General features: G+C 46.8%; 3 protein-coding genes across 3 annotated transcripts; 2 read left to right on the top strand and 1 right to left on the bottom strand.

The window, feature by feature from the left end:
• Window positions 1-4,417: 4,417 nt before the first annotated feature.
• On the top strand, window positions 4,418-5,341 carry LOC114583451 (olfactory receptor 10G6-like). Its single transcript, XM_028704770.2, has one exon. The coding sequence runs from the start codon at window positions 4,418-4,420 to the stop codon at window positions 5,339-5,341; it is 924 nt and encodes a 307-aa protein (XP_028560603.2).
• A 4,459-nt stretch (window positions 5,342-9,800) lies between these two features.
• On the bottom strand, window positions 9,801-11,100 carry LOC114583452 (olfactory receptor 10D3-like). The gene is made up of 2 exons (XM_077918013.1): window positions 11,084-11,100; window positions 9,801-10,752 (listed from the first exon to the last, which is right to left on the bottom strand). Exons 1-2 carry the CDS (start codon window positions 11,098-11,100, stop codon window positions 9,801-9,803), a joined length of 969 nt encoding a protein of 322 aa, XP_077774139.1.
• A 10,619-nt stretch (window positions 11,101-21,719) lies between these two features.
• Window positions 21,720-22,664, top strand: LOC114583453 (olfactory receptor 10G6-like). The gene has a single exon (XM_028704772.2). The coding sequence runs from the start codon at window positions 21,738-21,740 to the stop codon at window positions 22,662-22,664; it is 927 nt and encodes a 308-aa protein (XP_028560605.2). The 5' UTR covers window positions 21,720-21,737.
• Window positions 22,665-23,658: the final 994 nt, after the last annotated feature.

Raw genomic sequence — 23,658 nt, 5'->3', positions numbered from 1 at the left:
CTAGCGATAAGAAGATATCTGCGGAGACAAATTTGGAAACATGAGGAACACAAAGGAGTAAGGTCTCTCTCTCTCTCTCTCTCTCTCTCTCTCTCTCTCTCTCTCTCCATGCTTCAGAACTGAGACACAGCCTGATTTTAGTTGGACCCAACATTTGTCTTTAGCAGAAGCAATGATGGTAGGGGAAAATGGTCAAATAATCTCTGGACGTCAGTGTCTAACCACTAGGGATATTTTTCAGTTAAAATATACCATACCAATTGGGAGTCCAGGACATCTCCTCCCAAACTACATATGAACCAAATGAAATTATTTACATAAGAGAGGAGGTGAATTTGGGCAAATGTCGTCTATGCAAAATTTCATTATTCTTGTTTTAGTCTCCATTTATTAATTTCTGAATGACCTTTCGTGTATGTCTCACAAGGTGCTTTATCAATGTACCATAAAACAACTAAGATAGTTTTTCCAGCTTGATGAAAAAGTCTCTGCTGCAGGTGTTCATTTTATATTATTTTAATGCCTACCTTCTGCTGTGTTTTTTCCGTTCTCTTGTTTGGTGGGATTTATTTCTTATGTTTCAGACTCACTTTGCCATCTTGAGAAATCTGAGTTAATCCTGGGTGTAACTATTTCCAATGCATATAATTTTAAATGCCCTGCCTTGCTTTTGTATGCTGACTTGATCCCATTTTATTGCTTATTTGTATTTGTTATTCAAAGCATTTGTATTTCATAGTCATAATATAAAATCCTATTAAAACAAAAGTACAATCATTTACTTCAAGGGGAGTAATAATACCACTCTATTCTGCCTTGGTCAGACCACACCTGGAATACTGTGTCCAGTTCTGGGTACCACAATTTAAGAAGGATGTTGAGAAGCTGTAACACAGGCTTCCTCAACCTCAGCCCTCCAGATGTTTTGAGGCTACAATTCCCATCATCCCTGATCACTGGTCCTGCTAGCTAGGGATCGTGGGAGTTGTAGGCCAAAAACACCTGTAGGGCCGAGGTTGAGGAACCCTACTGTAACAAGTGCAGAGGAGGGCAACCAAGATGATCATGGATCTGGAAACCAAGCCTTATGAGGAACCTTTGAGGGAGTTGGCCCAGAGAAGAGGAGACTGAGAAGGGATATGACAGCCATCTTCAAATATCTCAAGGGCTCTCACATGGAAGATGGATCAAGCTTGATTTCTCATGCTCTGGAGGCTAGGACCTGAACCAAAGGCTTCAAGTTACAAGAAAGGAGGTTCTGACAGCAAAAGCTGTTCAATAGTAGAAGAGTCTCCCTCGGGTGGTTGTGGACTCTCCTTCCTTGTAGGCTTTTAAGCAGAGGTTGGATGGTCATCTCTCATGGATGCTTTAGGTGAGATTCTTGCATTGCAGGGGGTTGGACTAGATGACCCTCGGGGTTCCTTCCAGCTCTACAATTCTATGATTCTATGTTATGATTATTATTTTCCTTTTTTTTTGTATGTTTGCATTTTCATAATACTCTTTTTTTTTTAAAAAAAAGGATATATGTGAAAGCTGTCATTGTCAATCCTGAAAGGACTGCAATGATGATGATAATGAGGTGTTACACCATGGGTAAGCAAACAAAGGCTCGGGGGCCGGATCTGGCCCAATCGCCTCCTCAATCTGGCCCACGGACGGTCCAGAAATTGGCGTGTTTTTACATGAGTAGAATGTGTCCTTTTATTTAAAATGCATTTCTGGGTTATTTGTGGGGCATAGGAATTTGTTAATTCCACCCCCCAAAAAAATATAGTCCGGCCCCCCACAAGGTCTGAGGGACAGTGGACCGGCCACCCTGCTGAAAAAGTTTGCTGACCCCTGTGTTATGCAATATACTTGAACTATTAAGAGCTGTTTCTTATACAGTGGTACCTCGGGTTAAGAACTTAATTCGTTCTGGAGGTCCGTTCTTAACCTGAAAATGTTCTTAACCTGAGGTACCACTTTAGCTAATGGGGCCTCCTCCTGCTGCTGCCACACAATTTCTGTTCTCATCCTGAAGCAAAGTTCTTAACCCAAGGTACTATTTCTGGGTTAGCTGAGTCTGTAACCTGAAGTGTCTGTAACCCGAGGTACCACTGTATAAGCAATCAAAGAGCCATAGGGATATGATCACTGGGGTCTTAGACACTTCAATTTACTTGAAATAGTAACATCTCAAAGGAGTTTGCTTGGAGATGGCATTTTTGTTTGTCACTGTGTTTCTGGTGTGATAGGGCTTTAAGGAATATAAATACATTTGGGGTTGAGGGAGACAGAGAGAGGCACCACATGGGGCCATAGCCACAAACCATTCTGAGGGAATCCTAGTGGGTGCAAGTACCTCATGTTGGGAGGAACCAGAGAGCATTCAGCAACTCTTAAATTGTCAGCATGTGAGAGTGCCTGAGCCAAGTCATGCTGCGGATGCGGATAAGGAGGAAGAGGCAGGGAGGAGAGTGACACAGAAGAGGAGGAACGCAGAAGAGACAAAGAGACTGCGGCAGTAGAAAAGGTGAAGAAAGAGGGACACGGGAAGAAGATGGAGGAGGTAGAGAGAAAAGGAGCGAGCTTCAAGGGGAAACAGTGCTGCTTCGGTGAGGACAATGAAGAGCAGAAAAGAGGAAGAATGATAGGATGGAAAGGGAGCCAGAAAGTGAGAAAGGGGTGAAAAGACTGGCAGGAATGGAAACTGTACAAGATGAGATAGGAGAGGAAACTCTATAAGGGAAGAGTGGATGGAGGAAAGACAAGAAAGAGGGAGAGGGGGGAAATACAGGCAGGGGAGAACATGTATAGAAAAAAAAAGAGTTTCACCCTGTGATGAAAGGGAGCAACCATACTCTTTGAGTAAGGTCTGCAGAACAAGAGACCTGGGGGTCTGCAGACTTCTGGGTCTGAAGGTAGGGTTAGAGCTGACATAACGAAGACCATGAAAAGGATGTCAGGAATACCACAGCTGAATGCAACAGTAGCAAAAGAGGATTCTCAACTTAAGAAGAGTTGGACTTATCTTCTGAACAGATTCCATCTTTGGAGAGGCTTCTTCTCTCTCCACCAAGAGCAGATGGCCAGCAGACACTTTGAGATAAGGTGTCTTCCAATTATTTATTAGACCAAGTTGAAAGCTCTCCTCTTAACTCCCTAGCTGTTTTGTAGTTCTTCTTTGCTTTAGAGGCAAAGTCTGTGGTTGAGATATGTTTGTGCTAGAATAAAGGGCTGAGATCAAGAGTTATTGATGCTTACCATCATTTCTCAAACACAGAATGATCTAAGTTAGGCTGCAATTCTATACTCACTTGAATGGCATCACAAAACATCTTAGCACTCTGTAGAAAAATTTCTGAAAGGGGAGATAAAGCTGTTTGTGCACTAATTTGGAAGCATTCTAATGAACAGACTAGTAGGTAACTGGTTCCTAGTGGACAGGACATTCACCTGAACATCTTGATCACTGTTCTTTACTGAATTAAGATGGATAACCAGGGTGCTTAGCATGCCCCTGTACAGTAAAATTGCACCCTTTAATATATCTGTGTTCATTATTTATTTGGATTCTGAAGCATTCCCATGAACAAAATCTTGAACCAAAAAGATTTGCATATTAGTGTGGTGGTTACGAGTATAAGTCAGGAGACCCTTGGTCAGCTCATATATGATCTTTCTGTGTGTCCTCAGATGAGTCCTCAGATGAGTGACCTAACTTGCTGAATTTATTGTAATGTTAATACCGATAAAACACTTTGAGACCCTTGGGGGAAAAAAAGAAATATACAGAAGAGGAGAGGCTTGACGTATGTCCAGAATGCCTTTGTCTCATCCCTGAGCAACACAGCCACAATATCTTCCCTCAAGTGGCACCTGCAACAAATTGCTTTAGTGTATTCCCGCTCAAGCCAATGTGAAACAGGGGCCCGGTGTTGCTTTTAAGATCACATATAGTGTGTGGTGGAGAAGGGGCACCTTTTTCAGCCCCTTCTCACCCAAAGGACTTTTACCTGCTATGCTATGTGGTATTAAAGTATGCTGTGCTATACAGAGCAATACATTAGCAATCCTCATACAAGAAGGAAACCAACATTAAGGGTAGATCCACACCATATATTCAGAGGATCTCCAATGCACATTTAAAACATGTGAGTACCCCACCCAGTCCTATGGTTTCTCCCTCACAGAGCTACAGTTCCCAGTACCCTTAACAAACTACAGTTCCCAGGATTCTTTGGGGGAAAGTCATGTGATATAACTGTGCATTGGATGTTCTTGAAGTGTACGGTCTAGATCTCCTCTAAGAAATTTCATTGAGGGCCTGATTAGCTCATGACTCATAACTTTTGTTCTGCATGTTGTTGCTGCTAGTTCTGTTCTTCACCCCTTACTTACTGACGATGCCCATGATTTTTACATTACAGAGATGGAATACAAAAATCAAACTCCATTGACCGAGTTTGTCCTTGTTGGCTTTCCATACCCCAAGAACTTGGTGGGTCCTTTATTCATCTTCTTCCTGCTTATCTACTTACTGACCCTCCTCGGAAACTTTCTGATTTTGTTGGTTGTGATGTCCAATCCCCAGCTCCACAAGCCCATGTACTGGTTCCTTTGCCACCTGTCCTTCTTGGACATGACGGTCTCCACTGTGATTGTCCCCAAGGTGATTGCTGGGTTTCTAGAGGGTGGTGGGAGCATCTCTTTTGGGGGCTGTGTGTGCCAACTTTTCTTCTTCCACTTCCTGGGCTGCACGGAATGCTTCCTCTACACTCTGATGGCCTATGACCGTTTCCTGGCCATTTGCAAGCCACTCCATTATGGCACCATCATGAACCGTAGGACATGCATCTTCTTCGCCATGGGTACCTGGCTTGGTGGCTGTCTTCACTCTGTGATGGAGACAGCCCTTGTTTTCCGCCTGCCTTTTGGGTGGAGAAACCAGGTGAACTATATCTTCTGTGATATCCCGGCAGTGCTGAAGCTGGTTTGTGCTGACACGGCACTCAACGAGGTGGTAACCATGGTTGATGTTGGCTTTGTAGCCACCACTTGCTTCTTTCTCATCCTGACTTCCTACACGTACATTTTATCTGCCATACTGAAAATCCGCAGCACTGAAGGGCGCTGGCGAGCATTCTCCACCTGCTCAGCTCATCTTACTGCGGTGGTGACTTATTATGTGCCACTTGTTTTCATTTATCTGAGACCAGGATCGCAGGATCCATTGGACGGGGTAGTGGCTGTGTTCTACACTTCACTGACTCCACTTCTGAACCCCATAATCTATACTCTAAGGAACAAAGATATAAAAGTTGCCCTTCTAAAACTGACGGGGAGGGCACTCTAGTATGGAGCTCTGTGAGGTCCATGTGGTGCAATGGGTTGCAGCGCAGGCTGGTATCTGCCATGGAATCCCTCGATGTGAGAAGCTATTCTTTGTAAACAATTGTTTGCGGATGTAATCAGCTCACAGGAATGGGGATGAATCTTGTGAAACATTAGAGTGAGAGGTTTCATGAGTCTGGAGTCCAGCAGTGACCAGGACACCAAATCAGAATCTACAGGGCCACTGATTTAGGTACCCAGTGAATCTGACACTGGGAGATGAGAGGCTGCTGAACCAAGGTCCATAGCTATTAACCATGATTGCTATGCTGGGCTTTCACAGTCAGAAGCAGTAATGCTTGTTAATACCAGTTGCTGAAAACCACAGGAGGAGAGAGTGACCTTGCGTTCTGGTCCTGCTTACGAGTTTCCCAGAGGCATCTGGTTGGCCACTGAAAGTGGCCACTGAAGCAACATGGATGGGGCACTGTTGCTCTCCCAACTTATTAATAGAGCGCTTACCGAGAAGGGAAGGGAGCTTGGACTGGTGCAGCATGTGGTGTTGGGATCCTTTGATGGGCCCCTCTGCCATGCACTGCACCAGGCCAAGCTCTCTGTGCGTCACATATCCCACTTCACTCTCAGTGACTTACTGTGTTGGGAAGCCAGGAGAAAAATGGTGCCTCACCGGCCACAGCTGTACTACATGACCAACCCAATGGCACAGGGAATGTGAGGGGCAAGGCACCAACCTTCATGCTCTTTAAAAGTCTGTAGTCATCCAAAAATGGGGACGGAGGATAAGAAATGTTGCCAGGAGGCAGATGCTAAAAAAATCCCAAAGTATCATCAGAAGAAGTTGCTCAACAGAAAATGTGAGAGGCTAGGACCTCCTACAAGGGACGCGGGTGGCACTGTGAGTTAAACCACAGAGCCCAGGGCTTGCCGATCAGAAGGTCAGCAGTTCGATTCCCCGTGACGGGGTGAGCTCCTGTTGCTTGGTCCCAGCTGCTGCCAACCTAGCAGTTCGAAAGCACGTCAAAGTGCAAGCAGATAAATAGGTACTGCTCTGGCAGGAAGGTAAACGGCGTTTCTGTGCGCTGCTCTGGTTTGCCAGAAGCAGCTTAGTCATGCTGGCCACATGACCTGGAAGCTGTATGCCGGCTCCCTCGGCCAGTAAAGCTAGATGAGCGCCGCAACCCCAGAGTTGGGCACGACTGGACCTAATGGTCAGGGGTCCCTTTACCTAGGACCTCCTACACGAGCAATATCATTTCCCTAGAATGTGGGGGACCGGCACTGTTACTAGCCTCAAATTTTCAGGGGGCAGGATGGTCGCTAATCTCAAGCAACCTTGTTCTGTAACAGAGCCTTGCTTTAGCCCTTTTATTATAAAAACACATTTTCCTCTATTTTAACAAAGCAGGATGGATTAGAAAAGTAAATAAGTCCACCAACCTGATCTTGAAGCAGGCAAGGCTACAGCTGCTTGCTTGACTGCAGGGCTGGAAAGAGTCATCGGGTTTTTCTTTAAATCTTTGGTTTAATAAAGTTTTCCCCTCATTTCCGAGAAATTGACTTGTAAATTAAGGGCATTTTGGCGTGCAGTCACACCTATGGATTTTGCCTCCATTTGGTGGCCATTTGTAGAGTGGCTGGGATAACCCAGCCAGATGGGCGGGGTATAAATAATAAATTATTATTATTATCAGTGCTTTTTTTCTTTAAAAATGCTTAGGGGTACTCTAATTTTCACTCAAGAAAACCACCATTTTATAGTTCAAATCGGGAAAAATAAATACAGTAAATGGACAAAAGTACAAAGATTTGCAAAATGTTTAGGGGTATGCATATCCCTGCGTCCCCCCAGAAAAAAGCACTGGTTATCTGACAGGCCGGTCACGGGGATGGCAAATCCCAATGAAATGAAGCTTTCTTTGGTATCCATAACATTTGTTTTCTGCATCAGGTTGGGTTTTGTTGCAACATCTAATTCACGGTGTGGTCTCTTGAGAAGGTGCTTAATTTTATGAGGTAAGGCCATGAACCCATGTACCATGGGTTGGTACAGTTTCTCTCTCTCATTCTTTTTTTGTTTATTTAATATCACATTTCTCACTGGATTGTTATTTTAACTTCATAATAAAGCCTGGAAAATTTAAGAAAAAGGTCTACAGACCTTCTGAGCTCTGACGTGCGCATGTCTTTCATCCACTTCTCACGTATTTTAAAACCTTATGTGTTTACTCTCAGCCTTCTGGAAGACCTTGAGGTTACATGGCTACTGCATCTCAGTCAGGAACTGAGTTAGTCGTTTCTGAAAGAGGTTCCAAGATAGCATATCCTCAAGAGCACAACACAGTTTACACTGCCCACAAAACATGCTTCACTGGCTACAAAATAGTTTTCCTCTGGTTTTCCTTGAAGACTTCTGTTCTCTGTTGAATGGCTCCATATGTGGTGCCATTTGGGCCATATGAGATCTGTCACAAAGCTTTCCATGGTGTGGCAATCACCAACATTTATTTATTGTGAACAACTTGGGACCAGAATACTTGCAAGAGCTTCTCTCATTCCATTGCCCTGCCTAAGCATTGAGCTCAGCTGCGTTAAGCCTGTTGGTTGTGCCACAATCTCAGTTAGCAGACCTTCTCTGCAGTGGCCTCCATTATGTGGAATCATCTTCCCGCAGAGCTTTGACATGTGCCAATGTTGATGTGTGTTTTTTGGCCATTGTGAAAAGCATACCTGTCCACTCAAGCTTTTCAAAGAGTTTAATGTCAGGTATAACACAATGCTCTTGCATCATCAGCTGTATTTTATTTATATTTTTGTGATGTCCGTCTTTCATCATTTTTAACTTCTACACTGCCTTGAGGCAGATTGTAATAGGCGGTATCTGACTACTTTAACTAACTAACAAACAAACAAACAAACAAACAAACAAACAAACAAACAAACAAACAAACAAACAAACAAACTTTATTCTCCCCCTCAGCATCCTCCCAATCTTTTATAAATATTCCACTATTGTTTTCAGCGTTGTCTCCCTCACACCCCTCTTGCTGTTCTCCTCAGAGCATTAAAACCATTCCTTAGCATCCCAGCTAATCTGACTTTTGCTTTTTGCTTGGCTCTTAGGCACGTCTGTATACAACAAAGAATGGATAAATCAGTGTACCTCTGGTCCATGCCAATTTCCCTGGTGTTCATTCCAAAATATTTTATTTCCTTGTTCTACATTAATCTGCATTTTAATACCCACGCCAAATTCACATTTTAACTGTCGAATTTATCACAAAAATGCACACTTAATAAAGTTTTTTAAAATCCCAGTGTGTACTTTATCAAAAATAAAAGAAGAATCAGACACACAGGCTTTTAAAGTCCTTTAAAGCAGGCTGAAATGAGGAAAAAGTGTCTTGATTAAGGTCATCAAATGAACAACCGGCTGATTTGAACCCGGGGTTTTCTTGTCAACAGCTCACACTCTAGCTATGGCAACCTCAATGAACTAGTGGAGTGGTTCTCAAATTGTGGTCTGTTATTCAGGTGGGTTCATGCTGTGTGTCTGGGAAGAGTGATTGAAGCAGTGGCTGTGAATGGCGAGCGCAGCACATTCACTATTCATCTTAATTTTTAATAGTACTTTTATTGCTTCTTTTCTTTCTTATATTGCATTTGAATATTTAGTATTGCATTTTATATTGCATTCTATGGAATTCATATGGCAACACAATAAAAATACAATATAAGAAATTGAAGAAGTGATAAATGTGGTCTATGAGTCAGTTGTCCACAAGCTTCATTCAGGTGGCCTGTGGCATGTCTGCATTACATATTCAGGGGATGTGGGTGGCGCAGTGGTCTAAACCATTGAGCCTCTTGGGCTTGCTGCTCAGAAGGTCGGCGGTTCAAATCCCTGGAACAGAATGAGCTCCTGTTGCTCTGTCCCAGCTTCTGCCAACCTAGCAGTTTGAAAGCATGCCAGTGCAAGTAGATACATAGGTACTGCTGTAGCAGGAAGGTAAATGGAGTTTCCGTGTGCTCTGGTTTCCGTCATGGTGTTCCGTTGCACCAGAAGCAGTTAAGTCATGCTGGCCATATGACCCGGAAAGCTATCAGTGGACAAACGCTGGCTCCCTCAGCCTGAAAGCCAGACAAACATTGCACCCAATAGTCACCTTTGACTGTACTTAACTGTCCAGAAGTCCTTTACCATTTACCTATTACCTATTCATATTGATTTTTTAAATTGTGTTTATATTGCTTCTTTTATCTCTTATATTTATTGCATTATATTTTAAATTCATAGGTCATACAATAAAAAACAAGGTAAAAATAAATAAAAGAAGCAATAAAAATACAACTAAAAACAGTGCATCACAATGGCTACAAGAGGCAGTAAAATCGTTAAGTGGTCTGTCAAGACCCTCAGCAATTTTTAAGTGGTCGGGGGGCGGTAATTGGAAACCACTGAGCTAGTGAGTTATAGTCTGAGTCACTCTCTTTGCCCCTGTCAGCTTAGTCAAAGCTGCTTTCACTTCTTTGTTCCGAAGTGTGTAAATGACTGGGTTGAGCATGGGTGTCACCACATTGCCAAAGATCTGCACAGGGGTCACCAAGATTTCACTTAGAGATGGCTGAGTATAGATCAAAGCACAGGGGCCAAAGAAGAGGGTGACCACAGTCAAATGTGAGGCACAGGTAGAGGCTGCCTTGCGCCGTCCTTCCCCGGAACTCATCCTCAGGACAGAGTAGACAATGCGAACATAGGATGTGAGGATGAGGATGAAGCAGGTCATGGGCACAACACCAATGTTGGTGAAGCTGACCGTCTCGATGATGAGGGTGTCGGCGCAAGCCAACTTGACGACGGGAAAGATGTCGCAGAAAAAGTAGTCCACTTCACTGGGCCCACAATAGGGTAGGGTGAAAGTCAAGGTTGTGAGGATGGTGGCATGGAAGGAGCTGGTGACCCATGTGCCAGCAGCCAAGATGGCACATACCTTCCAGTTCATGATGATGAGATAGCGCAGTGGGTGACAGATGGCGACGTATCTGTCGTAGGCCATGACGGTATAAAGGAGGCATTCAGTGCTCCCTAGGAAATGGTAGAAGAAGACCTGGCATACACATCCGCCCAGCGGTATGACTCTGCTTTGCCCCCAAAGGTTGGCCAACATCTTTGGGGTGCTAACGGAAGAGAACCCAATGTCAAGGATGGAGAGGTTGAAAAGGAAGAAGTACATGGGGGTGTGAAGACGGGAGTCAGTCAGGACAGCCGTCATGATCAATAGGTTCCCCAGCAAAGTGCACATGTAGAAGAGTAAGAAGACAGGGAAGAGGATGTTCTGGAGACCTTCTGTATGGGGGATACCAAGGAGGATGAAGTGGGTCACCACCGTGAGGTTTTCTCCATGGGACCTATCCCTGAAGAAGAAAAAGAAGAAGAAGAGGAGGAGGAGTTTGGATTTGATATCCCACTTTATGACTATCTAAAGGAGTCTCAAAGCAGCTAACATTCTCCTTTCTGCCCCCCCCCAAAAAAAAACAAACACTCTGTGAGGTGAGTGAGGCTGAGAGACTTCAAAGAAGTGTGACTAGCCCAAGGTCACCCAGCAGCTGCATGTGGGGGAGTGGAGACGCGAACCCAGTTCACCGGCTTACGAGTCTACTGCTCTTCACCACAAGAGAAGGGGGAATACCCCACAACAGAGAACAGATTAATAAGCATGGAGGCTGCAATCATCAAGCCACTTGCCAGGGATCAAGACCCATGGAGCTATAAGATAATACCTTTTCTGGAGTAAACAAGTCTAGGATTGTCCTGTTGGTGCAACCAGTGGCACATGCCAATGATAGCACAGGTGCTTAATTATTTGGATTTTCTCAGGTTCAGCTAGTAGCCATTTGCATATTATTCAGTAAATAAAGGACCAGCTTCTTCTTCTTACTTCTTACACAGCGGACAGAGTAACAACATGCTTGTAATTTTAGTATAAAAAGAGTATGGCTTACCAGAACAACAGTATCTCCCTTTCCCCAAATGCAAAAAAGAAGAAGAAAATGGTACCTTTGATTCTAACGAGGCAAAATGAAGCTTATATGAAAAGCTAAGCACATAAAATCAATACTAGAAGAAGAAGAAGAAGAAGAAGAAGAAGAAGAAGAGTTTGGATTTGATATCCTGCCTTTCACTCCCTTTAAGGAGTCTCAAAGCGGCTAACAATCTCCTTTCCCTTCCTCCCCCACAACAAACACTCTGTGAGGTGAGTGGGGCTGAGAGACTTCAGAGAAGTGTGACTGGCCCAAGGTCACCCAGCAGCTGCATGTGGAGGAGCGGAGACATGAACCCGGTTCCCCAGATTACGAGACTACCGCTCTTAACCACTACACCACACTGGCTCTCAAAAAAGAAGAAGAAAATGGTATCTTTGTGTTAAGTCGTGGGTTGACATAGCAGCCGGCACAGCGATCTCTTCAAGTAGCTCTTTATTATGGTAAGCTGGAATAGAACTGACTGTGAACAGCTCAGCCGGCCTGTATTTATAGGCAGCCGGCTGTCACATTGTAACCACAACAGCCCAGAGTTCCCGCCTAAAATAACTGCCGCGGACCTGAGTGAAAACTATCTACAGACCTGAGTGAAAACTATATACAGTATCCCCCTGTTGGCCCAGGGTGAAACTACACTACATAACACCCCTCCCCACCGAGATAAGGCGTTAGTTACAATCGTAATGGTTTCCTTATATACAGCACTACGCGTAATGGTTCAATTAGGCACAAAAGCATATCGGTTACATTTCCCATACTTAGACCAACAGTGATACCTGTCCAACAACATAGTCCTTTAAATGAGTTGGGCGCTTGGAAACTCTGCCAGACCGCCGGGGACTGGTAGCCAAGTCCGGAGGGCCACACAGTTCTCGCTGAGGCTGTGGTGCGACCCTAGGTGGCGTTGGAACCAACTCCCCTGGATCCGCTGCTGTGAGTGGAGCCTCCGCAAGTGGAGTGGTCTGAGTCTGTTCTGAGACGGCTTGGTTCGGCTCCACGCTGGCAGTTTGCGAGGGAGGTGTAGGTGGAGCCTCGCCATCTGTACGTGTCTCTTCTGGAGCCGCAAGCGCAGTTGGGGGCACCTCGGTAGTGTCCAAGTCCCCAACCCTGCGCCTAAGTTGGTCTATGTGCCGTCGCCACAAGCGCCCGTCTTCGAGTGCCACCTGGTACGAGCGAGGTCCAGTGACTCCCACTACTGTGGCTGGCACCCAAGGGATGTCCCCCACATAGTTCCGGGCAAAGACCTGGTTTCCTGGGACAAATGACCGTGGTGCGTTGGCACAGCCTGGGGGTTCAGCCACGGCAAAGTCTGGGTGTAGCCGGTCGAGCGGTGACCTGAGGCGGCGGCCCATAAGCAGTTCCGCAGGACTCCTCCCTGTGGCCGCATGAGGGGTGATGTGTTGCGCGAACAAGTATTCGGCGACCCGCTCATGCCAGTCTCCCCGGTCCAGGCGCGCCAGTGCCTCTTTTGTCGAGCGCACCATTCTTTCCGCTTGCCCGTTGCTGGATGGATGAAAGGGTGCCGTTAGGGCATGGCGGATGCCCAGTCCCAAAAGATACCGCTCAAACGTGCCTGATGTGAACTGCGGTCCGTTGTCAGAGACAAGGACATCAGGACACCCATGCGTTGCAAACAGGCCTCGCAGCACCCGGATGACAGCTTCGGTAGTGGTGGAGGGCATCAGGGCGACCTCCAGCCATTTGGAATAGGCGTCCACCACTACCATAAAGGTCCGGCCGTGAAAGGGGCCAGCCAGATCGATGTGCACCCTCGACCAGGGTGTCTTTGGCGTCTCCCACGTGTATCCCTTAGCTGCCGGTGGTGCAGGCCTCGACTCCTGGCACGCTTGACAGGCGGACACCCAGGCAGTGATGGCATCGTCCATATTAGGCCACCAGACGTAACACCGAGCCAACGCCTTCATTTTGACAATTCCCGGGTGGCCAACGTGCAGAGCCTCCAGGACGCGCTGACGGAGTCCCTGGGGAATCACGACGCGGTCTCCCCACAGCAGACAGCCGCGATGAGCTGAGAGTTCATGTTGTCTGGTTGCGAAGGGCTGGAATTCCGATGCAAAGGGCCCTTGTGGCCACCCCCTCCACACCCAGTTGAGCACCCGGCTGATGGTGCGATCCTGGGCAGATGCGGAGGCCACAGTGGCAGCCGACACAGGCGCTGCCGGAAGATCCTCAATCAGAAGGAGCGATGAAGCTGGAGCCGGGTCTTCCACAAATGCTGGAAGAGGGCAACGGCTGAGGGCGTCGGCATGGCCCATCGATTTCCCCGGGCGGTGGATGAGCCGGTAGTGGTAGGCAGCCAGGAAAACAGTCCATCGCAGCATGCGTGGTGAGAGGACCGGTGGAGTTGGACGATCACCGGCGAGGAGGCCCAGGAGTGGCTTGTGGTCAGTGATGAGGTCAAAAGTCCTGCCATAGAGGTATTCATGAAACCTCTTCACTCCAGCCACAAGTGCCAATGCCTCCTTGTCGAGCTGGCTGTAATTCCGTTCCGTCGGAGATAGTGTCCTGGAAAAGTAGGCGAGCGGTGCTTCTCTTCCATCTGGAAAACGGTGACTAAGGACAGCCCCGATGCCAAAAGGTGAGGCGTCGCAGGCAAGGACCAGCGGCCTGGATTCACTGTACTGTACCAGCACACTGTCCGAAGAAAGGAGAGCCTTGACCGCGTTGAAAGCCGCCGTCTCCCGATGACCCCAGGCCCAAGGCGTCTTAGTGCTAAGGAGTCGGTGAAGAGGCTCAGCCACTGTGGCTTTGTGGGGCAGGAACATGTTATAAAAGTTCAGCAGCCCCAGGAACGCCTGCAACTCCGTTTTGTTCTTTGGAGTGGGGGCCTGCTGGATAGCGCGGATCTTGGATGTGGTTGGATGAAGACCGGAGGCATCGATAAGATAGCCCAGGAACTCTACCTGTGGAACGGCGATCTGGCACTTCTCCCTTTTTACCTTGAGCCCGGCCTCCTGGAACCTGGTCAGCACGGCACGGAGGCGCTCGAACAGCTGCTGGTGTGAGTCTGCAGACACCAAGACGTCATCAAAATATGGTACCACGCCCGGAAGCCCTTGCAGGAGACGCTCCATAAGGCCTTGGAAGATGCCAGGAGCCACACTCACCCCGAACTGCAACCGGCGGCAACGGAATGCCCCCCGGTGGGTGACGATCGTCTGGGCTTCAGCAGTGGCATCATCGACTGGCAGTTGTTGATAGGCTTGGGCAAGGTCCAGCTTAGCGAAGACCTTACCCTCACCCAGGGAATGCAGCAGGTGTTGGACAACAGGAACCGGATAAGCGTGCTGCTGAAGTGCCTTGTTGATCGTGCACTTGTAGTCAGCGCAGATTCTCACCGACCCATCTGGCTTGACAGGCGTGACGATGGGGGTTTCCCACTTTGCGTGGTCAACCGGCTCCAAAACTCCTTGGGCGATCAGTTTGTCCAGTTGTTCGTCCACCTTAGCCTTGAGAGCAAAGGGAACCCGGCGTGGCTTTAGCTTGATGGGGGCGACTTGTGGATCCAGGCTAAAGGAGATGGGCGTACCTGTATATTGGCCCAAGGTGCCGTCAAAAACCTCGGCAAAGTCTTTGACCAGACCCTCAGTCTCTGCGTTAGAGATGCAGTTGATGCCGGTGACTTCCAGGCCGAGGGCATCAAACCAGTCTAGCCCTAGGAGGCTTGGCCGCTGACCTTCGACCACCACCAACCGGAGCAGGCCCGAAAAATCCTTGAAGGCGATCCGGAACCGGCCAACGCCTACCACGGGAACGTCGTTTCCCTGGTAGTCTCTCAGGTGTACGCGGTGAGAGTCGAGTTGCCTTTTGGACACTCTGGGTACCAGTCTTTTGATGGTGCTCCATGACACGATGGACAGGGCAGACCCGGTGTCGATCTCCATGTCACATGGAGCTCCTTCAATGAGCACCGTGACGTTCAGCTTGCGTCTCGTAGGCGAGTCGGTTTGGCCAATCGTGGTTCCAGACGGGCAGCGGCAGTTGGTGAGAGCGAAACAACTTTCCTTGGCAGACTGGAGTGAAGACTTGGACTTGCGAGTCGATGAAGGGGGGGTGTCAGACGGAGCCGATCGGCAGACCTTAGCGATGTGGCCCCTTCTGGAACACCTCCTACAGATGGCGTCTCTGAATCGACACTTGGCACGGGAATGGTTGCCTCCGCAGCCAGCACATTCCGGTTGGCCCTTGGACTTCTGTTGGAACTTCCTGCGCTCCCGCTTTGTCTGGTGCACATCATCGTCTTCACTGGAGGATGCCTCCTCACTGCTGGCCTCTTCATGATGCACCGGAACGGGCTCCCTAGCAAGACGCAGGCTGCTGGACTTGCGGATCTCCTGAGCGGAGCGTTCAGCAGCTTCTGAGGCCACAGCCTCCTCAATGGCTTTCTGTAGCGTGAGGTCTGGCTTGGCTAGGAGACGCCGTTGCAGATGGATGTCCCGGACCCCGCAGACGATTCGATCCATCAGGGCATCGTCTAAGTCTCGGAACTCACAGTGCATTGCAGCCTGTCGCAGGGCGGTGGTGTAGTTGTTGATTGACTCCCCCTCTGCCTGGTTCCTGTGGTAGAACGCATGGCGGGCAGCAATCTTGGACGGCTTTGGTGCGTAGTGGTTGCGGAGCTTCTCTTGGATCGTGTCCCATGGTGATGCCTGGACTGCTTCAGGCGCAACCAACGCTCGGGCCGTCTCAAACACCTCAGGCCCACAGAGGCTGAGGAATAGGCCCCGCTTCCGATCCTGTGATACTGCTGTCAGTTCGTTGGCTTGGAGGTAGCAGTCGAACCGAGCGAGGTAGGAGTCCCATGATTCAGAGGCTGGCGCAAACGGCGGTAGAGGCACAAGTGAAGCCATGATTCCGATGCCGGCGTGAAGGGCGATGGATGGAACACAGTGCTCTAGCCAGAACAGTCAGCTCTGAACTGGTTCTGCCCAGTGATTTCGCTCAGTGATTTCGCTCTGTGATTCAGCTCAGTGATTCAGCTCAGTTCAGAGGCTGGCCGCATCTGGCTGTGCTCTGATGTCCATCTATCCCATCCTCGTCGCCAGTGTTAAGTCGTGGGTTGACATAGCAGCCGGCACAGCGATCTCTTCAAGTAGCTCTTTATTATGGTAAGCTGGAATAGAACTGACTGTGAACAGCTCAGCCGGCCTGTATTTATAGGCAGCCGGCTGTCACATTGTAACCACAACAGCCCAGAGTTCCCGCCTAAAATAACTGCCGCGGACCTGAGTGAAAACTATCTACAGACCTGAGTGAAAACTATATACAGTATCCCCCTGTTGGCCCAGGGTGAAACTACACTACATAACACCTTGATTCTAACGAGGCAAAATGAAGCTTATAAGAAAAGCTAAGCACATAAAATCAATACTACTGTATTTAGATTGCTTGTTTTGGGCAGGATTGTGCCCTAGACATTTTAACTGTTAGAAAAATTGAAAAATCTCCTTTGAAGGAAGAAAAACCTAAACTGAGACATACTGAGAACTTGTAAGCAAATATTATCTATAAGATCTCCTTGTTAAATAAAAATGACAATTTTCCTAAGGGAGAAAATACTGTGCAGTACTGTGTTTGCTGTTCAGTTCTGTTCCAGCTTACAAAATAAAGAGCTGCTTTGGAGAAATCGCTGTGTCATCTGCCATGTCTACCCACTATTCAACATCCTCTAAACTAAAAAGTCCCAAATGTCCTTGAATGAGACCTCAGAAGATGTGCGAGTACCATGCTCTGTCCTTCCTCTTCCTGGAGCACGAAACAAAACCTACTCTTTCCTCCAAACTGTCAGTTTATTGGCTTCCACCCAGCCTGCTTCCCACACCAACTGTTGTTGTTGTTTAGTCGTTTAGTCGTGTCCGACTCTTCGTGACCCCATGGACCAGAGCACGCCAGGCACTCCCGTCTTTCACTGCCTCCTGCAGTTTGGTCAAACTCATGTTCGTAGCTTCGAGAACACTGTCCAACCATCTCATCTTCTGTCGTCCCCTTCTCCTTGTGCCCTCCATCTTTCCCAGCATCAGGGTCTTTTCCAGGGAGTCTTCCCTTCTCATGAGGTGGCCAAAGTATTGGAGCCTCAGCTTTAGGATCTGTCCTTCCTTCATGGATCACTGCCTTGTCGTGGCGAAGGGGCTTGAATAACTCAGAGAAGCTATGAGCTATGCCGTGCAGGGCCATACAAAATGGACAGGTCATAGTGGAGAGTATTGACGTGATCCACCTGGAGCAGGAACCGGCAAGCCACTCCAGTATCCCTGCCAAGAAAACTCCATGGACAAAACACCAACTGTCTCTCCCCCCAATTACTTTGAACACTGCATTTTCAATCCCTTTTGTCTCTACTACTGCCCATCTCTAGTGTAAGAGCTCCAGGCAGGGAGTGACAGAGTACTTAGTCTTCGGACCAAACTCAGTTTAGGAGAACAGCCATAATATTAAAACTTAGCCTGTAGTAGGAGAGGACAATTCCTCTTCCATGTCTTCTGCCCTCTGTTCCCATCAGCTTGGCAGACAAAGAAAATTGCCATTTACTCTGTGAACCCAATTATCTACACTGGTGAAGAGAGACATACATTACGTTTTACGTTCTCTGGGCACAAAGAGGCTCGAGGCTGACTCCGTTCCCAGACTACTCAATGCTGAACCCAATTATAATTTCACACAGAAGCTTAATTTCAGTGCTCCTCCATAGCCTTCACTATCCTGCTATCTCAGCAGTCCCATCTTTTAAATTGGTTTGAGTCCATCAGGACCCAGCTCCCTGCAGTGATGGTCCTTTGGGCTACCCGTCCAAACTCTTTCAGGGGGTGAACAATTAAACATATATATATTTTTAACATTCCAGACAAGCATTGATTAGAGTAGACTCAAGGGGTTCTTCAATGTTAATGAGCTCATTGATCTCTCTCCCCCCCCCCCCATTTCTGCTTCTTGCAACAGCTAGTTAGGCCTTATGCAATGATTGGGCTCCAGTGTGCATTTTATATATTCTCTCTCTCTTTTGGTAATCGTGAGGGGAAATAATTTCAAATGTTGCTTTTGAAATTAGATTTTAAGAACATTAGAATTTGCGTACTGTGCAGGGAAAGTTTAGAGTTTTAAAGCCACTTCAATGACGGAGGTTTACAAAATTATGTGAGGCATGAAGAATGTGGATAGAGAAAAAAAAAATTCTCTCTCTCTCTCTCTCTCTCTCTCTCTCTCTCTCATAAAACTAGAACTCATAGACTCGAATGAAGCTGAATGTTGAAAGATTCAGGACAAATATGCCGTAAGAATTTTAAGGTCTCAAATACAGAATAAACATTCATAAATGCACACATATCTAAATATATGAACCATGTGTCTGAAATAGTATGGGAGAGCTAATCCTGAAGCCATTTTGGCTTTCCTAATGAACTCAAATATTCTGCTGCAGTAAGGGAGGCAAATGGGGAAAGCCTTCCCATTGTCTTTTTGCTTGCAGATCCTGTCTTAAGGGTGTATTTGTGTATGAATAGGGTGAGCCTGTGACCTGGATTCAGGAACTAAAGGATTAACCACCACAAAAGAATGGCCAGGTAATGCAACCAGTGACCATTATCAGGTATCCTGGCAGACAGGATTTCTGCTGTAGACCGCCTCCTTCTGTGATGTGTGTATGATGTTTTGGGAGGTGGTCTTGGGCTACAGGGTGGGCAATTTAAAAAGTCTATATAAGGGCTTGCACACCATTGTTCAAGGTTCCCCTCCCTCCTGCATGTGGTGAGTGGGGACCCTGCTGCAACAGTTTGATAAAGATCAGGCTTACTAGCCGCTTTGCTTAATATACAGTGGCTGGACGCTGTTTTCTCCTACTGATAGAGAACCCACTTAAGGACTCTATATGGGCTCCGGAATACCCCATAAGGGAAAGGGAGCAGTTTTCTTACAACACATAAAAGAAGCTTTCACTGGCAGACCTTGGGCTGCGTGACGCTAAAATTTGGCACCCCTTGCTTCTCACGCTCCGTTCTACAGTGCTTTTTTGTCACCCCCTGCAGCGCAGCACCCAGTGTGACTGCACCAGTCATGCCAATGTGTCTTATTGATTTCATAGGCACTGAACGTAGACCAACTGTCAGGGGCTCCTGGTTTGTGTGTGTATGTGGCTGCCACCTGTGGTCAACCAATGAACTGCAGGTGGCAGTGAAGAACTTTCTGGACTGATACTGCCCACCCAGGCTTCCCTTTGGGTTTTGTTTAACCAGGTCTTCTTCAGCTCTCATGATTCTTTGGTGGTTCTTTCATGCTGAGCCCTGGTTTAATCTACTGTCCTCTCCAGCTCATCAGTTCAGGCCAATGACCTGTTTCATATAGGTCCTGGTTTCTAGCTGCTGTCTCACCCCAGACTCTTGCTCATGACCATCCAAAACCATTGATTGCAAATAATTATTCCCCAGTGGAATTTATAATAACTACCAGTCTCTCTTTCCACCCTCCAAATAAACCACATTATAAATGACACTGTCTGGAATCTAATGAAACCATAGGGCATAAACATGTTCTCAGATGGGCACTTTCTCTCCAGGGGCAACGAACAAGGATCTGCTCTTAAACCCAGTGAAGCTGCAGTATTATAAAGGTACAGGGGGAGATGAAATGGTGCCTCTCTTGGTGAAAAACATTGAGCTGATTATCCCCTGCCGCTATCCTCATGCCAACTTTTTTTTCCTTTCTGCATCTCAGAAGAAACAGATATGAATGAAAGGAAATCTGATTTGTGGGCTGACCTAGCCGCAGCATAGCTGAAAGCCTTTAAGGTGTTCCAACACCCTCCATGTTCTCTCCTGCAGCTGATTACACAGCTACCACTCTGGAAGGGAATATAGCTTCAGGATTTCCTCTGCTCCCTCATTTTCTGAAGTGAAGGTACATCTGGGGCAACTCCAATGAAATAGCTTGCACTGAGGGGCCACCTTGGCCCTTGGTACAACATCAGGTGAGTCTTCTGAACAGAAACAAACTGAAATGATATAAATGATTTAAGGTTGACAGCAACAAATTCGCTTCTGCCAGAAGTTCTCACCATTCCTGTTGGAACTATCACCAGGTTCTATAGCAAGTGTGTCATCAAAGAGTTCATTTAGTCAATAGCTGTCCAAAAACTGCATTGAATAGCGCCTCCCAACTGTGTTTATGGAAGAAGATGGAACAAAGGACAGGAGATGCATTTAATAAATAATAAGATTAAAAAACTGAGAATAGTCTTTCAAGAGCTGTATCATGGCAAAAGCATTAGTATGCTAATGTTGGATTATATGTGACTTGTATGGATTGTCCCGTCCCTCCCAGCTTATCACTGAACTCCAGTAAGCTGACTTAAGGTGTTCTGGGCAGGAAATAACTGTTGAGGAGTGGGCCCTATGGATGCAGAAGCCCACTGAACTCAAGTGGAAAAGCCAGGCTATTTTTTTCACATTTGTTACAAAGTGGTTTGTAATGGATACACAAGTTGGTGAAAGGATGTCAGAACCACATTATATCCAAGCCTTGGGTAAATGCATCCTTCCATACCAAATCTGACAACTGCTTTCCTAACTGCATGATGGATTTTATGTCTGGCTTATTCTGACAAGGAGATTTATTGCCAATCGTTCACCTGACGTTGACCTATTAAGCCAAGATTTTTCCAGCCTTTTAAAACTGGGCTCTTCCTAGTGCCTGTTGCTAGTTCCTACAGTTGAATGTAGAGAGCCTTTTAGTTCTGTTCTTTTCTCTAACACAGTTAGAAAGGAAACTCTCCTTCCTTCTCTCAAACAACACATAGGAAAATAAGAGTGGAAAGCAACACCTCTTTGTCTCTTGTGGTGCAGTTACCACCACAAATCCCGTGCTGTTCAGCAATTATCTGCTACCTGGGTTCCTTAAGATATTAACAAAGGTCTAAGTTGTTGCTGGGACAGTGGTGCCTATTGGAAATGGTAGGGGAAAAGGCAAGAAGACAGACAGTGGGTGGTGCCAGAGCCGATGACAGAGCGAACGAATGCAAGTTTTTCCTAGAACTCCTCTGGGCAAGACAGAGACAAAGGAAGAGGAAGCAGGCAGGCCTTTGGATCAGTTGTGACTAGGAAGACAGGCAGGTGGGCGTTGGCTGAGAGCAGACTGAGGTGGGTTTGGTGGTTCTCCATTCACCTTAATGGACTTGTTTCCATTGTGCTGGGAGGAGGCCAACAACTGCTTCTATAGATCATGTCCTTCCCTACAACTGTATAGGTGTCACCTACTTTTGGAAAACGTTGTCATCAGTAGTGATATCTCACCTTCTCATTCACTTCCAAAATGTTAATCAAACTTATCTAACTGATATTAATATCTTACCAATGGAGTGTGCAAATGAAACAGCACCAACAGAGTTCGTCCTCTCAGGTTTCCAATACCCACCAGAAATGAAGGTCCCATTGTTTCTCTTCTTCTTGCTCATGTTCCTGCTGACCCTGTCTGGAAATTCCCTCATTCTCTGGGTGGTGGCTTCTGACCTCCAGTTGCACAAGCCCATGTACTGGTTCCTCTGCCATCTGTCCATCCTGGACATGGCTTTCTCTTCTGTCATCGTCCCCAAAGTGATTGCAGGATTCATCCCTGGTGGAAAGGTCATCTCCTTCACAAGTTGCATCTCTCAGTTGTTTTTCTTCAACTTCCTCGGATGTGCAGAAAGTCTCCTTTACACCTTGATGGCTTATGATCGCTTCTTGGCCATTTGTAAGCCTCTCCATTACAGCAACATCATGAATTGGAAAGCCTGCCTTGGCCTCTCTGTGGGGACAGTGATTGGAGGCTGTTTGAACTCAATTATACAGACAACCCTCACCTTCCGTTTGCCATATGGGCAAAGAAATGATGTTGACTATATCTTATGTGACATCCCTGCAATGTTGAAGCTGGCTTGTGCTGATACAGAGTTCAATCAGATGATGGTGTTGATAGATATTGGCAGTGTGGCAATGACTTGCTTCCTCCTTATATTGACCTCCTATGTCTACATTATCTCAGCAATTTTGAGGATCAGCAGCAGGGAAGGGCGTCGACGGGCCTTCTCAACCTGCACAGCCCATCTTACTGTGGTGGGAATATATTACCTACCTGTGGTTTATCACTACCTGAGGCCAGCTTCTCAGGACTCCATGGATCCTGTGGTTTGTGTGTTCTACACCACAATAACCCCATTTTTGAACCCGCTCATATATACACTTAGAAATAAGGAAATGAAGACTGCTGTGGTGAAAAGGTGGGGTGGGATTGCCATGTAAAGAACCCCCCATGTGTGCAATTCTGTTTTATGTTCCTTTTGACACATCAAGTCCAGTGTTAGAAACTGAGATATGAAAGCTAGGAGCTAAATGGCACCTTAAACCTAAGTTATGGGTGGAACAACTTCATGTCTAGGCTCGCTTTTTTATAACAAGGATACAAAGTTGAAAATGAATGAACTTCAGCTAAAATATTATGTTAATTTTTCACATAGTCTAGTCCTTCCCCTGCCCACCCCCTAATATTCTTAAGAGGGTCCCTTCTCCAGTCTTCAGAGAGTGGCTGGAAGTGGGGAGGAGGAAAAAGGTCCTCCTTTCCTTCCACTCTGCAGTTTTAATCTGAAATCTTAGGTGCTGTACAGCGCCCAGAGCTAAGAAACTGCTTGTACTAATGAAATTCCCCGTCGCAAAATGTGCCTAGAACAATGGGAGTCTCCAACCCTGATCAAGTCAAGTCTGATTGACTTCACCATGTGGGCCTAGGGAGTGATCAATGCTTCACTGGAGGAGGCAGGACTACCCACCTGTCTTGAAAGAGGCTGTTGTCCACCCCCTCCTTAAGAAGACTTCCCTGGACCCGGAAGTGCTAAACAGCTATTGCCCAGTGGCTCATTTTCCCTGTTTGGGTATGGCGCTTTAGAGGGTTGTAGCAGTCCACCTTCAAGCATGGTTGGAGGAGACTGAATTTCTGAATACATTTCAGCCTAGTTTAAGGCCCAGTTATGGCACTGAAACCACTCTGGTCATCCTGGTTGATGACATTTGCTAGGAGAGAGTTGCAGGGAGTGTGACCCTGCTCATTCTTCTTGATCTTTCACAGTTGTTTTGATGCCATTGACAATTGTATCTTTCTGGAACAGCTCTGAGAGATGAATGTTGGGGGCATTTGAATTCATTTGATCTGCTCCTACCTCCAGGACTGTTTCCAGAAAGTAGTTATGAAAGGTCATTTTTCAACACCCTCAGATGTTCCATTTTGTCCCCTATGCTATTG

Source organism: Podarcis muralis, chromosome 13 (assembly GCF_964188315.1).
Source record: "Podarcis muralis chromosome 13, rPodMur119.hap1.1, whole genome shotgun sequence".
Lineage (NCBI taxonomy): Eukaryota > Metazoa > Chordata > Lepidosauria > Squamata > Lacertidae > Podarcis > Podarcis muralis.
The sequence above is the reverse complement of the archived record's forward strand: the minus strand, read 5'-3'. Positions and strand labels throughout refer to the sequence as shown.